General features: G+C 36.6%; 1 protein-coding gene across 2 annotated transcripts in view; it reads right to left on the reverse strand.

The window, feature by feature from the left end:
- The window catches only part of Fto (FTO alpha-ketoglutarate dependent dioxygenase), a 391597-nt gene that overhangs the window by 250257 nt on the left and 125053 nt on the right, over nucleotides 1-16287 (reverse strand). For both annotated transcript variants that reach the window (XM_074055988.1, XM_074055989.1), the window contains exon 4: nucleotides 3608-3751. In XM_074055988.1, the coding sequence (XP_073912089.1) occupies nucleotides 3608-3751 (144 nt within the window). The remainder of the gene's footprint in view (nucleotides 1-3607; nucleotides 3752-16287) is intronic.

Genomic DNA, 16287 nt, shown 5'->3' on the forward strand with positions numbered 1-16287 from the left:
GTAAAACTGTGACAACCCTAGTTAAGCGTGTCCTCAGGCACTGCCAGCAGGGCCTTCACTCACTTCCACGGGCAGTGGGTTTATTACAGGCACCCCTGGAGTATTTACTGGAGACAGCAGGGTTCAGTCTGTACTTCCTCTGTAGACCAATATATTATTATAAATTGAGCTAAACTGTTTCCTTTCCATAAGTGCTATGAAGTTCAGATTTCAGATATCAGCACCAGGCTCAGGTCCCTCCATGGGTCTCCTTGTTATTTGGATTTCAGAAAGGAAGGGGAAAAGGCAGCATTAGACAGCAGTTGCTTTTATTTTTGTTTGCCTTTTAATAGGACACAGAGGAAGATTCATTTCAGAAATCCAATATGACACTCTCATAAGAAAATATATTCTAAACATAGGCTTTAGTGTATAAACTCTGCTACTCCTGCCACAGTTCAACAGGAAACTCACTATTTCACCTCTATCTAAAAGCAGGAGTTAGGATATCTCTTACATATAGGCTCCTAAAAAATAGCAACATGAATTTCTTGTTTGTCACCTACAATGGTTAATGAGACTCATATACACTTAAAATGTATATTCCTTGTAACATATATCAAAAGAACAATGTAATTATTTAATATTTTTGTTACTAATCCAGATCTTAAATTCTGAGAAAAGCATAACTTTCAAAAGAAATGAGAGGAAGAAACAAACAGAACATCCTCATCTTCTCTTCCTTTCCTAAGAAGCCATTAGGTAAGGGAGAGGCATCACCTTGAGAGGAGAAGAGGTACAAGCAAAAAGCCTACGGTTTGGACTTGAGGGGGATGAGGAAGGGTGCTCTGATGTGGGGGTGTCATGGGATAAAATGACAAGTCCCAATTCATGCTTCTTACGAGCTGTGTAACCACAGCTAAGCACATCAGTCTAACCTTGATTTCCTCTTTTGCAAGAATAGCCAATATTTGCTTCTCAGGGTTATTAAACAGATCAACAGAACCCTTGACTTGTCTTCAGTTCTCAATAAATGTGGTTGTCGTTCATATTATTACGGCAATTCTAGATATATACATGTATAAAAACTCTGAAAAGGAATATACTAAATCATGCATGAAAACTGATTTTTATATTCTTTCATTTTATACTTTGCAGTTTTTTTCTCTACAATGAGCACATATTGCCTTTTTAATCAGAAGAAAACACATCAGATGCTGTTAAATATACACAAGATAACTGAGCTTTTATAATGCTTATCTAGACAATGAAAAAATGAATAAAGCTATTTTAAATGGCACCATTCTGGGTCCAATCTTTTAGAGCTTCAAATTACTATTAGAAATTTCTGTCCAAAGGGATGCAATTTATTGGCTGAAACTAATAGTCATTTAGACTTAAGCCAAATATCCAAATTTGTATGGTACATTTAAAATGAGATAATAATCTGTTTACCTACAAATGACAGTCAGCAATGGAACAGAGAGTGAAGAATAGAAACTTTAGTTCCTGGGTTCAGGCAGGGAAGAGGGAGAGGAAAAGATGACCTTAACACTGAAAGCATTCCAAATAGACATTTCGGTATATTGAGACAAGGCACTACATATGGAGCCTGCAACCCATTCTGGTCCCTGATCTGCCTCTGCCTCATATTAATGGAGTGACCTTGGAAAAATTACTGAAGAAAAAGTATGATCTCTGCTATCTGCCTCAGGAGGTTGACAGGAAGATGGGATTGCTTATGTGAAACTGATTTGCAAACTGCAAAGCAATGTGCAAAAGGGAAGCAAGAGATTAAGATCAGTGTCCAGCAACTGTAGGAATCTTCACCCCATGAGGAGAATTTAAAGGAAAAGGGACACAGCATTAAATACCATTAAATCACACTGTTCAGGAGTCCTCCATGATCACCTTCCATCCGCCTACAGACATTAAGAAGAAAGTCTCAAGCTGGTCCCATGGCATGGTTAACACTTCTCTAAGAGTTATTTGTCTCTTTTTAACAAAGATACAACAGGACTCAGACTCGAGATCTCCAGCAAAGAAACTACACACTTAGTAGTTTTTAGTTTCTCTCTCTCTCAATATATGTGTGATTACACACACACACACACACACATACATATATTTGAGGGGGTGGAGTGGTACTAGGGTTTGAACTCAGGACTAGGCAGGTAGTCTACTATGTGAGCCACACCTCCAGTCCTTATATGCTCTGGTTATTTTGGAGGTGGAATCTCACTTTTTGCCCAGGCTACGATCCTCCTATTTTACGCTTCCTACTATAGGTGGGATGACAGGTGCATGCCACTACACCCAGTTTTTTTTCATTGAGGTGGAATCTCACAAACATTTTTTTCCCAGGCTGCCCTAGAACTGCAATCTTCCCAATCTCAGCCTCCCAAGTAGCTAGGATTATAGGCATGATCCACCAACACCCAGTTAGTTTCTCTGTGTTGATTTTTACAAAGCACTTATAATTATGCCAAGTGATACTAGTTTTCCATTTGAAAATTTCCTTTTAAAATAAACCTATTTCAGTGAGATTTTAAGTTGATTTAGCGAGAAATAGCAAACAGTAAAGTAGCAGGTACAGGTATGGCAACAGTTTGGAGGCTGATGTGCAAAGGAATGATATGTGAAAAATGCTAAAGAGATATTCCATTCAGTGAATTTTCAGAAGACAAGGAACAAGATTTACACACCTCCAATAAATCCCCAGAACTTACCCAGTACGTGAAATATAGTGAACTCTCTACGAATATCAAATTAACTGGCAATTAATTCTTACCATAAACAGTGGGCTTGAGCCCTGGTTCTTCCTGGCTCTAAAACCTACATAGCAGTATATTTTCCCAGGCAGACAGGAGTGAGATAAACCTACAGCCAAGGACAGAAAAAACCCTGAACAGCTTTGTGAGTAAAAGAAGGATACTGTTTGCACACCATGCACTGGAAGACAAGTAGATTCTCTAAACAAGACAAAAAAAATTAGAACAAAGAAGCAAAAAATAAAGTCCCCCTCCCCCAACTCCATAGCTCTAATTAGCCAAAACACAGCTGAAATATCATTTCCTAAAGAACTAAATGGCAAGTAGAGAGAGACCCTGTGGCCAAGTCAGCTGCTTCTAAGAAGAAAGTAACTTTAAAACTAGGAAAAACTTTCTCATGACTAAAAACATACAAAAAGGCAAGTATTTTTAAAATTTAACAATAGTAAGTTGATTCAAATAACCTACAAGCTGTGAAGAACAATCCTAAAAATTATTTAGTACATCTGGGAACTCCAAATGTGCTAAACACTTAGAATAAAAAGAAAAGCAACTTTGAAATTTTACCAGTATCGGGGGCTGGGGATGTACATCAGTGGTAGAGCACTTGCTTAGCAACAAACCCAAGGCCCTGGGTTTGATCCTCAGCACCACAAGAAAACAAAAATGAAAAATCAGCATTATCTTAAAAAACAAAACCAAAAATTAACAATTACCTATGTGTTTTCATAATGAAGTTTCATTATTAATACAAAATACTCAAAAAGTTTATTTCAAAAGACATATGCAAAATGCGTACCCATAATCTAAGCTTAAGACAGAAGAGCATCAAGATAGTTTTGATTCTTTAACATTACCAAGCATGAAATAGCAGTCTCCTTGGTGAAGAGGTATTGCCAAACCCGGTGTCTCTATGTCCCATGAGATCTTAAAACCAACATGCCAAGTATCAGGGTCTCTGCCTTCGAGGTTAGAATCCTCCTCACTTTCTTCATCAGAACCTGTCAAGTGATAGAAAAGTAATCAGGAAAGAAATGCTTAATCTAAACATCTAGATTTTTGTAATTGTTACCTTAGAAATAATTGATATTTTAATAAAACATGGATGTTAAATAAAGTATCTTTTTATGTCATATATATGTCTTTTTAAGGATAATCTAGAAAATTTTTAACATAGCACTCATAGTTTTAAGGAAAAACATTAAATAAAATAATGAAGAAATAACTAATAAAGATAAAAGATTATTTAAATTGAGCATTGTGCTTCATGCCTATAATCCCAACACTCAGGAGGCTGAGGCAGGAAGATCGTGAGTTTGAGGCCAGATTAATCTATATGGTGAAACCCTCTATCTTAAAAAAAAGAAAGAAAGAAAGAAAAAAGGAATCAAAGGGGTAGTTTTTAGGAAGATACTAATTACAAAAATCAATTCAGGGAAAAAAACCCACAAAAAACAAAGAGCTAAACAAACCACAGAAGGCATAGAGGAAGTTGTCCAAGAGTTCTCTCTTAGGAAAACAGAGACCCAGAGAGGTTCAAAGAATTCACTACTAAACAATTAAGGAATGGGTAATTTAAATTTGTGTAAGAGCATAGGAAAAGAAAGATTCTAAATCTTTTCACAAAAATGAAATAATATCTATCACAACTCAAGACAAATCACATATATACAAACCAATCTCACATATGAAAAATCAATGCAAAACTTCTAAATATATGAAAATAGAATTAAAGAAGTAACATTCCATGACCATGTAAAACTTTTTTTGGACAATATAGCTCAATATTCAAAAACAACTTTAATTTCATAAAATTATAGATCAAACCAAAACCAAAAACTTATGAGTTATCACTCTGATAACACAAAAATAATTGGTAGAACACATTATCCTTTCATGATCAAAAACCTCAATAAATAGGATAGCTGACTACTTTCTCAACATGACAAAACATAGATCTACCCCAGCCCCAAAGCTCATATTTCAATGGAGAAAAACTAGAAACAAAGTTAAGAAATAGAAAAAACTGTCTAGCATCAGAATCATTCATCATTTTTCTAGAAGAAATGGCCAACACAATGGTGCCTCTGGCATTGCCTAACAAAGCAGTCCTAATTAGATAAAATAAGAGACATTAAAATTTTAATGAGAAAAAAAGCAAATTAAAAAACATATATCCCAGGCAATAGGAAAATTTTAAAGTGCTACCTGCAAAATTAAATCAATAATTATTAACTTCTAAAAATATAAGCAAATACCTCATCTACAAAAAACAGCTTCCAAGATTTTTTATGTGTATCTTGAACATGAAGAAAAACTTTAAATTGTTACTAAAGGACACAAAAGGAGTTTCAATCATATAAACAATCCAAAAGTACAGGCACTCCAGAGTCAAAAGCTATTTCCTAGGTTAATCCCAGAAACATTTTTAAAAGAATTCTTTGGAGCAGGGATGATAAATACCTTACGTACCAGAGGACAGACATGGCAAGTATACTGGGATGGCTTTTTTCAGGCCTGGTAGAGAAGAATTCAGGAGTTTCTCCAGGGTAGAGGGGAAAGAGTGGCATGATGACTGACTGGAGTCTACAAAGGGCACTAGAAGAGTCACCATCAGTGCTAGCACCAGACAGCTGCTCTCCATGCCTGGCATTCTGAAGGCATTTCTTTTTCTTAATAGAGTACACAGATACACTTGAAAATACTGCAATTTGCTAAACTAGAGCTTGTGAACCAGAAGAGAATTGGCAAAAGTATGTAGCTTCACTTGCACTGTATTTCCTTAACAAATCTAAATGAGTTAACAACTGATAAGTCTTTGCATAAAAATGGAAAATCCCAGCTATTGGTGAATTATAAGATCTGATATCCCTGAACCAATCACAAGTGGCTATAGGTAAGAAGTAGCTGTCCCTTGTCGTCAAAGTGTGTTTTCTCTGCTACTCATAGTCTCCAGATGGCCACTTCACTCATTTATAGTGCATGCCTGGACCCTACTGGACCCTATAGCAAAGTTCGTGAACCTTGTTCTACAGCTCAGACACAGAGCAAGTCTACAGGCCAATAAGGCCCATGACCTGCTTCTGTAAGTAACAATTAGCTAAAACACAATCAAGCTCCTTCATTTAAGTACTACTGTCCATGACTTACTTTCACACATAACAGCAGCAAGGGTGAGTGAGTAGCTAAGACACAGACTACAAGACCGACAAAGCCAAAAATATTTAGTATCCAACCCTTTCCAGAAAATGCTTACTAATTCCTTCTTTAAAGTTTTGGTATTTTGTGATTTGACAGAGACGTCTACTGTACATAACAGAAAAGCTGAGGCTGCATAAAATGATAATGATGTTGTATGGCTAACACCTAAAAATTGTAGCATGACTAATAATAGCATGCAACATACAAAGTAATTTATGCTGAATTAGTTGATATCCAGATCAATTTAGCAAAAGAATACTGATATGAGAATGAATGATGTAAGAATATTGAAATCATAAGTTTATATCTGTGATAGCCCCAGGCTTCAGAATGCTTCATCCCAAGAGAGCCTAATGACAAGAGACACAGCAAATAGCGCAAGAAAAATGAACAAAACTACTTTAAAAAGGATTTTCATGTGTCCTTCTCTGGTTCAAATTAGCTATAATGTAACATTGAAGAGAAATGATTTGAAATTGCAAAAACAATAGTTTTCAGGCGGTTTTAATGCCACTGAGTAAGGACATTCTTGAAAGCGGTCATCTTTACAGGCTAAGAGGCATGTTGACTACTTCCCCTTTAACTTTCACCCTGGCACTTTTCTCAATCTGGCACCAATAAAGTCCTGAACGACAATCAGAGACAGCAATTCCAATCAGTGTTTCCTGATATCTCCCATAAATCTAGCACCTTTGAAATGAGCTCATTAAAATGATGTTTTGTTGAGGGTTCTTCCCCGCTGAGCAGGACAGGGAGGAGAAAAGTAGTGTGACTGATAAACTTTTTATTGCTTAAGTATAGTGTTGCTCACTTTCTCAGTAAAATCAACTGGTAATTATCTATAGCAACTGCAACTGATTACTCTTGCCCCATGTGATTTTACAAACAAGTAGAGGCAATGAGTTCCTACTTGCCCTTAAGCCTTAGTAAAATCATCTCGGTGTGTTTGGTGCATTCCCTGCTCCCAATAATCAAATACTAAATATGTAAGTAATGTGACAAAATACAAAGACAGCTAAATTTAAAAGTAAAAGTTTAAAATATCCAAAACATCCCCCAAAATAATCAGTGGGATGTTTTTATGCTAAGAAGTTTTTGATGGAAAAAACAATTCCATTTAATTAAGGATAAATGTCAACAAATATTTGCTTACGTTTTTAAAGCTGTGTGCAACTGTGGTTATATAGAAACCAAAGAAAGCAGCTTCAGCATGACAGTAGAGATTTTAGTGCTAATCAAAATCTTTTGCAAAAAATCTACGCCAGATTTAATAACACATAATTAATGTTGTATGTCAATAATTTTTCTCATATGTAAATATATATTCATCACAACCACAAATTAAAACAAAGAGACTAAGAAGTTCCCTATTCCCTTAGCCAAGAGCTAAGATCTCAATGCTTGCACCCATGCCACTATCTTTGCCATTTTCTTGACTCTACACTTAGAGCAACTTAAGTATCAGGTCTCTTCCTACCCATGGCACAGATCTTGAAGCAGGAGAAACCCAAAATAGATAGTCAGCTGGCAGAGGGAGCCTCCTGATGACTTATCTGACCAGTGCTGATACTATGATACTCCAGGATCTGGAATGGGCCTCTGTTTTTAAAACTGGAAAGAGACAGAAGGTGAAAAGGAAAGGTGAGAGGTTAGAAGACACATTTTAGGAGGGAAATGGCCTGGTGTGTGTGGAAGAACATGACCAATTCTGCGTTGCAGGAGTGTCACCTGAGCGACATGGAACATGTGAGAAAAGAGATTGGAGAGGTTGGCAGATAGCAAGGTACAGAGGATTTTATGAACCATGGAGACTTACACTGAGGGCCAATGACAAACACTAAAGACTTTCTCATAGGCCAGATCCGTTTTTCAGAATGATCCCTCAGGAAAGTACAGGCTTCTATGTACAAACTTAGTATACTTTTGCTGCACAAGTTCCCAAAGCAGTGGCAAGCGGTTGCTGCCAGAGAGGATTTAGGAAATGCCACGGAAGGACCATATCCCTAGGAAAGAAAGCCTACACGGGAAGAAGGCTCCCTGCCAGAGATCTATGGTTTTGAAATGCTTCCTTGATTGTTGGGAGGAACTAGGAGTCCAGCTGCTGCTAACACACAGCATACTCCTTTCTCAGTCACTGAGGAATAAATGGTCTGAAGAAATAGAGAATTTAGAAGAGGTTGAGGGGGAAAAAAACTAAGCAATCCCAGCTCTGAATCTGTAACAAGAAGCTGTTCTTAGTTGCCTTGAAACAAGTAATTCAGGACAAACGAAGTTCCTTGACAGAGATAAATTTTAAAATTAATTGTAAGCTTTCTGGGATTTCAGGCAAAATATTGAAAACTCTTTATGGAAAAGTCTAAATGCCTTCAATATGATGTCTGGCTCTGTCAGTTCTCAGATTAAGCATTTGGAAAAAATTTTAAGATAAAAAAACTCACATACATAGAAGAAATTCATTATATCATCTTTCATGGATTTAGGGAGAAAAAGTGAAAGTGAGAAAAATTGCTTTAGAGGGCCTTAGCTAAAGCTTCAAATTTACCATACTGTCTAAAGTAAAATATATAATAAGGAAAGGAAACAGAGACACTTCTCAAATACTACATTTTCTAAACTACAGCTAGTAACAGTAGAGGCTATGAATCCTTGAACAACCTCAGGAAGCTGCAAAGAGGGTCGTGGAGACTTGCAGGAAATCTTTCTGGTATAAATACCAGAAGATGAGAACCAAAGTGGGTTGACCAAGAAACAATAAAATTATTTGTTCATCCAGTTTCAGGGAAAGATTACCCAAGGTTCAAAGACACATCTAAGAACCAGTTTCCCTAGTGCCCATCCTCATGAAAAAGAATGCCCATGGACACCAAAGGTAGGGGCATCATTTGGAATCATGAGCTAAAGAAGAGCTCATGAAAGGGAAGACACTGAAAAGTGATCATACCAGCATTGTCCACCGGAAGCCAGGGATAACCCTGATCTTAGTATTAAGTGAGACAATTTCTTGCCGTTTTAAGATTAGCCTGGTTAAGTCCTATGTGCACTATTTGCTATCAAAAGAATCCTAATACTAAACACTGAACAGAAATTGCATTTGCAAAACTCAACTTATCAGACAGTGGCCACAATGAAGACCACATAGCACAAACTCCTCAAGGACAACTCAGTAATTTGGGACAACAAATATTTTCCATTAGATGTAGATACAAAGAAGGATCAAGACACAAATCAAGCCAAGGAGCTTACCAATTCAATTCAAACATGTATAAAAGTAATCCATTGTTTTAGAAGCTAGGACAATGTTTATAGTTGAGGGGAAGTAGACATTGGAAAGGAGCATTTCTAAGATATGCATATATTTAATTTCCTGATCTGGGTGTTCACTTACTGGCAATTCATCAAGCTGTATATTTATGACTTTTATGTCAATAGTTTTTAAAAAATTCAATAGACAGGTTAGAAAATAAAGTTAAAGAAATCTCACAGATTAGACTGAAATTTCAGGAAGATTAAAAATAAGGTAGTAAGAAAACAGAAGGTTCAACACTGTGGATCACAGAGAGATGAAAATTGGAGAAAGAAATAATTTAAAAAGTAATTCAAGAAAACATCCAACAACTGAAGGACATGTGTTTCCAGATTGAAAGGCCTACATGCCAGAATAATGGATGGAAAATATCACTGATATTTTAAAACATCCAACAAAAAAGTGACATAAGGGAGAAAAAAAATTAGAATACTCAACATGAACAGAAGATAAAAGACACCAATGCAATGTTCTCAAAAAACTGAAGAAAAAATTCCTATTAAGATTTCCATCCTCAAAGGCTATGTACATGTCAAAGTAGAATAAAGGTAAGCTAAGACATCTGAGGTCTCAAAAATTTACCTCCTAAGAACTTTTACTCAAGAGTGCTTGGAGAGTTCAGGCATGGTGGCTCATGCTTGCAGTCTCAGTTACTAGGGAGGCAGAGATGGAAGGATTGCAATTCAAGCCTGGGTAAAAGTTAGCAAGAACGTTATCTCAAAAACAAGACAGTGTGATGGCTCACATCTGTGGAAGCATAAGTAGGAGGACTGCCATCTGAGACTAGTCAAGCAAAAGAGAAAGACTGTATCTGAAAAGCAAATTAAAAGGAAAAGGTCCAAGGGGCATGGCTCAAGTAGTACAGTGCTATATGAGGCCCTAGGTTCAATCCCCAGTACTGCCAAAAAAAACCTAACTAAACAAAAAAAGACTGCCTGGAAGACATGCCCCACCAAAATAAAGAAGTAAAGAAAGAAAGAGACACAGGATGCACATATCTGAAGACTCAACAACAGAGAGGTGAAAAGAATCCTCTGTATTATTATGCAGAGATATTACAAAACAGGATAGTTATACATCAGGCATAGAAGACAACCAATCACAAGTGGAGCTGATGAGAAAACTCTGGAAGACATTTCCCCAAGAAAATGAATGAAATTGAGAGAATAGATAACGATTTTTAACCTATTAAGAGGAGATTCAGACAACCGATAGAGATGTAGGATTCAACTAATTCTAAGTACATAGGAAACTCTGCAAATACACAAAAAGTAAGACCAGTATTAACACAGGAAAACATAAAAAGTTGAAAAGAAAAGGTAAATGAGTCACAAATTATTACAAGCCCTGAACAGCATTTCTGTGGTCATAACTATAAAGACTGAATGCTGAAAGAACCAAAATTATAATACATCTGTAACAGGAATCCAGGCAAATCAAAAGAGTATTCATGTATAGACAGATAGGGAGAGAAAAAAAGAGATCCTAGTAAATCCTCACCTCCCAAATCAGGAAACCAATGAAGATGCTCAAAAGGATATAAGGATGTCATTGACCACCATGTGAAAGGAAAGAGGAGAATGACTTCCTCTAGGGAAATGAAAATGGGGACAAAAGGCATAGACAACTGCTGTCTTGTCTTAACAAACCTCAACAGAAACATTTGACTTTTTAAAATTATGCAAATGTTATACATTATTAAATTATGAATGTAATTACATTATTAAAATTATGACAATCATATAATTTTAACAAAAACTAAAAAGAACCACCATTCACTCATATTATGGTTATGTTCTTAGCATTTTACATGTATTTAATCCTCACAATCCTGAGATAGAACCTGTTCTCATCACTGTTTTACAAATGAAAAATACACATTGAAGAATTCTGAGGTCTCACAACTAATTAATAATATAAATTATGTCAGCCAATTCTACAGAATCAAAATGTCCAATTAATGTCTGTTTCAATTCAGTTTATCCACTTATCCCTTGCTCATCGCATCAAGACATCATTAAAAATTCTGCCACTGAGAAAATATTTGCCAGCCATACATCAGACAAAGAATTGATAACCAGAATATATAGGGAACTTAAAAAACTAAATTCTCCCAAAATTTATGAACCAATAAAGAAATGGGCAACTGAACTAAACAGAACTTTCTCAAAAGAAGAAATTCCAATGGTCAAAAAACACATGAAAAAATGCTCGCCATCTCTAGCAATAAAGGAAATGCAAATTAAAACCACACTAAGATTCCACCTCACCCCTGTTAGAATAGTCATCATTAGCAACACCACCACCAACAGATGTTGGCAAGGATGTGGGGAAAAAGGAACCCTCTTACACTGTTGGTGGGAATGTAAACTAGTACAACCACTCTGGAAAAAATTTGGAGGCTACTTAAAAAGCTAGACATTGATCTACCTTTTGATCCAGCAATACCACTCTTGGGGATATACCCAAAAGAATGTGACACAGGTTACTCCAGAGGCACCTGCACACCCATGTTTATTGCAGCACTATTCACAATAGCCAAGTTATGGAAACAGCCAAGATGCCCCACTACTGACAAATGGATCAAGAAAATGTGGTATCTATACACAATGGAATTTTATGCAGCCATGAAGAAGAACGAAATGTTATCATTCGCTGGAAAATGGATGGAATTGGAGAACATCATTCTGAGTGAGGTTAGCCTGGCCCAAAAGACCAAAAATCATACGTTCTCCCTCATATGCGGACATTAGATCAAGGGCAAACACAACTAGGTGACTGGACTTTGATCACAAGGTAAAAGCAACAGCACACAAGGGAGATATGAGGATAGGAAAGACACCTAAAAAACTAGATAACATTTGTTGCCCTGAACACAGAGAAACTAAAGCAGATACCTTAAAAGCAACTGAGGCCAATAGGAAAAGGAGACCAGGAACTAGAGAAAAGGTTAGATAAAGAAGAATTAACCTAGAAGGTAACACACATGCACAGGAAATCAATGTGAGTCAACTCCCTGTATAGCTATCCTTATCTCAACCAGCAAAAACCCTTGTTCCTTCCTATTATTGCTTATACTCTCTCTTCAACAAAATTAGAGATACGGGCAAAATAGTTTCTGCCGGGTATCAAGGGGGTGGGGGGAGAGGGAGGGGGCAGAGTGGGTGGTAAGGGAGGAGGTGGGGGCAGGGGGGGAGAAATGACCCAAGCCTTGTATGCACATATGAATAAAAACAAAATAAAAATAAAAATAAAAATTCTGCCACTGTTGGAGAAAATATTTGAAAATCACCTGTTTGATAGTGGATTAACATGTAGAATATATAAAGAACTCTTAAAATCCCAATTCAACAATGGGCAAAGGATGTGAATAGACATTTCTCCCAAGACGATATGTGAAGGGCCACTAAGAATATGAGAAGATGCTCAACGTCATTTAGTCACCAGAGACATGCAAATCACAATGAATGTGGTCATACCCACTAGAATGGTATTATCAAAAACAGAAAACAGCAAGTGTTGACACAGAAAAACAACTCTTAACCATTACTGGTGGAAATGAAAAACAATAGAATTGTTGTGATAAACTATGGAGTTCCTCAAAAAAGTTAACACAAAATAAACATTGTTTCCACTTCTATGTATACTGATACACATGAAAAAAATGAAAGCATGGACTTAAAAAGATAATCTTCACTGGAGCACTATTCACAATAGCAGAAGACATCCATCAATAAATGAATGGATAAACAAAATGTGGTATATACATATACTGAAGGATTATAAGCCTGCAAAAAGGAATGAAACTCTGATACATGCTATAACACGAACAAACCTTGAGGCAGTATGTTCAATGAAATAGGGAGAAAAATGTGTAATTCTTCTTACATGAAGTACTACAGTAATTGAATACATAAAAGCAGAAAGTTGATGAACAGAGGTTACTAGGAGCTGCGGGAAGAAAGAATGGGGACGTGATGTTTAGTGAATAAAGAGGTTCAGTATGAAATGATGACAAGGTTCTAGAGATGGACAGTGGAAATGGTTGCACAACTATATGAATGTATTTAATGCTACTGGACTGAACACTTAAAATGCTTATAACAGATCTTATATGTATATAACTTACCAATGGAAAAGGAAAGTAAAAAAAGGGAAGAACTACCAATACACTCAACAACATGATGAGAAATCTCAAGACAATTATGCTAAGTGAAAAAATCCAGACCAGAAAATAGAGCACATTACTTCACTTGTATAAAACTCTAGAAAATAACAGCTAATCTAGTAACAGAAAGCAGATCAATGGTTGCCTGAGGACAGGAAAGAGGGATTGCAAAGGGTCCTGAGAGAACTCCTGGGGTCTTGGATGTGTTTGCTACCTTGATTGTGGGGATGGTTTCAGAAGTTGTTTAAAATGACATTATGTGAAGGACAGGAAGGTAAAACAAATCCTGTCTAGAGGCTGGTAACAGTGGGAGTAAGGAGGGCATAAGAAAGGGGGAAAAGGGGTAAATATGGTAGAAGTACTATATATTCATGTTTGATAATCGAACAATGAGACCTGTTGAAACTCTTAAGAAAGAAAGGTAGGAGGGGAGATAAAGGAGAAAAGATGGAGGGGGTGAATCTAACCAAGATGCACTGTAAACATTCTTACTAATGCATGCTACCCATGCATAGTGATATCCAGAAAAATTCAAACACATTTAATTTAACTTAGAAAATGCCATTATGCACAGTTGATTATATGTCAACTATACCTGAATAAAAAATTGAGAGAGGAAGAAAAATCTGTCCTTTCTTCTTGACTTAGTCTTTCTTGACAAATGGGAAATGTCCCTGCTGGTCTTTCTTCTCAACTACATGGAAATATTGCCACTCTCTTTTTTTAGTGAAAAGAAATTGGACTGTATTTATACATACCTCACCACCTCTGCACCTTCTAATCTGGCCCATGGTCTAGATTACTATGAAAGCCTCTCTCAGCATCCCTGTTCCCAGTGTTGCTTCCCTTCTTCTACTCAACACTGCAATGGCCCCCAATCTCACAAACCCAGTACTTTGCTTTGCAATATGACAAGGCCCTACCTTCTGCCCTACTCACCCTTGCCTGTCTTCACTGCTACTACTTTTTCCTTCTCTCTCTATTCCATACATACTTGCTGCTTCAGAAACTTCCCAATCACATTCCATGGAGTTCCACTTGCAGTACTTCTCTCCACTAGACTGCTATCCCTCCAAATTTCCAAGTGACTCCTTCCTTCCAATGTTCAAATGCTACCTTCTGATGAGGCCTACATGACTTCTGGATTTAAGACTACAAGCCTCCCTCACCCTTGGCACACAACTTACTTTTTTTTTTTTTTTTTTTTTTGGCTGTTATAGATTTTTATTTTGAAATCTTTTTTTTTTTTTCATTTTTCTTTTATTATTCATATGTGCATACAAGGCTTGGTTTATTTCTCCCCCCTGCCCCCACCCCCTCCCTTACCACCCACTCCACCCCCTCCCGCTCCCCCCCCAATACCCAGCAGAAACTATTTTGCCCTTATTTCTAATTTTGTTGTAGAGAGAGTATAAGCAATAATAGGAAGGAACAAGGGGTTTTGCTGGTTGAGATAAGGATAGCTATACAGGGCATTGACTCACATTGATTTCCTGTGCATGGGTGTTACCTTCTAGGTTAATTCTTTTTAATCTAACCTTTTCTCTAGTTCCTGGTCCCCTTTTCCTATTGGCCTCAGTTGCTTTAAGGTATCTGCTTTAGTTTCTCTGCATTAAGGGCAACAAATGCTAGCTAGTTTTTTAGGTGTCTTACCTATCCTCACCCCTCCCTTGGGCACACAACTTACTTAAATTTTTTCTGTTTTTTCTTGCACAAATGTAAGCTTGATGAGAGCAGAGATTTCTTCTGTTTTGTTCATTGTTGCATGCTCAACTTCTAGATAAGTACTTAGCAAATAGTAGCTATGTATTGTTAAAAGAATAAATAATTTCCCAGATGTTAACAAAATAACCCAAAGTGACTTGTACAACCAAATGAGTTTTACTGAGCCGTATTAAGTGCCTTTAAAAATAGCTGACTAGACATGGTATGATGCAAAAAAAAAAATAAACATAGGTCAATGAACTGAGACCTTAGACAAGATTGCTGGGTGGCAAAGAAAAACATTAACTATCACAGCATTTTAAAAAATTATAAATATTCCAAAGTCCCTAGCTGCCATTACACTGGTTTCTCATGATCTGAATGATGAACTAAGGACTACAGAGCTACTCATTTCAAAAGAGAGAGTCAAGAATTATGGGAACAAATTTCCATCCTTAAGAGATTCAACTTTTCACAAATCAGAGACCTGAATGGGAATCCTAGAGTCCTAAAAAATTACTATAAAGTTCCTACTTTCTAGACTATAACCACTCAACAGGAAACAAGGAGAGGCCTCTTCCTTTTGTGAACCTCCCTGTTCCTTCATGGGAGAACGGGAAAATAATGGAGAGAATCTGTAACACTTGGTACTCGTTAGAAATGTCAAGTATGATATATTTGATATATTGTACGAACTTTTGTAAATGCCACAATGTACTCCCACCCAGCACAACGTAAATAAATAAATAAATAGAATTCCTTTTCCTATAATGACAAGGTCACAAGGAATGTTTCCTTCTAAACAAAGAAACAAAAATGGTAACCAACAGTTATTGTCTAAGTGATGTTTTTTTAAGGTGTTCCTGTCAAAGGACAAGGTTTTGGACCATATTAAACAATGCATTTTTAATGTCTTCCTGCTAAAATTCAGTTTTACAGCTAGGAGTAACAAGCAATTGCCAGCAAAGCTGGAATAGGAAAATCAAATACTCTGCCTATTTACATATGGTTCCCCAAAGCCATTCCTGATTAAAAATTGTACCATTTCAATCTTCCTTCTAGAGATATCTATTAACTAGAAATGCATGTGAAAGCCAATGAATTTAGTATATAAATACATGTATCCTATATAAATTACTTCTCAATGGCCTCTACTCATA

This window comes from Castor canadensis, chromosome 15, assembly GCF_047511655.1.
Source record: "Castor canadensis chromosome 15, mCasCan1.hap1v2, whole genome shotgun sequence".
Classification (NCBI taxonomy): domain Eukaryota; kingdom Metazoa; phylum Chordata; class Mammalia; order Rodentia; family Castoridae; genus Castor; species Castor canadensis.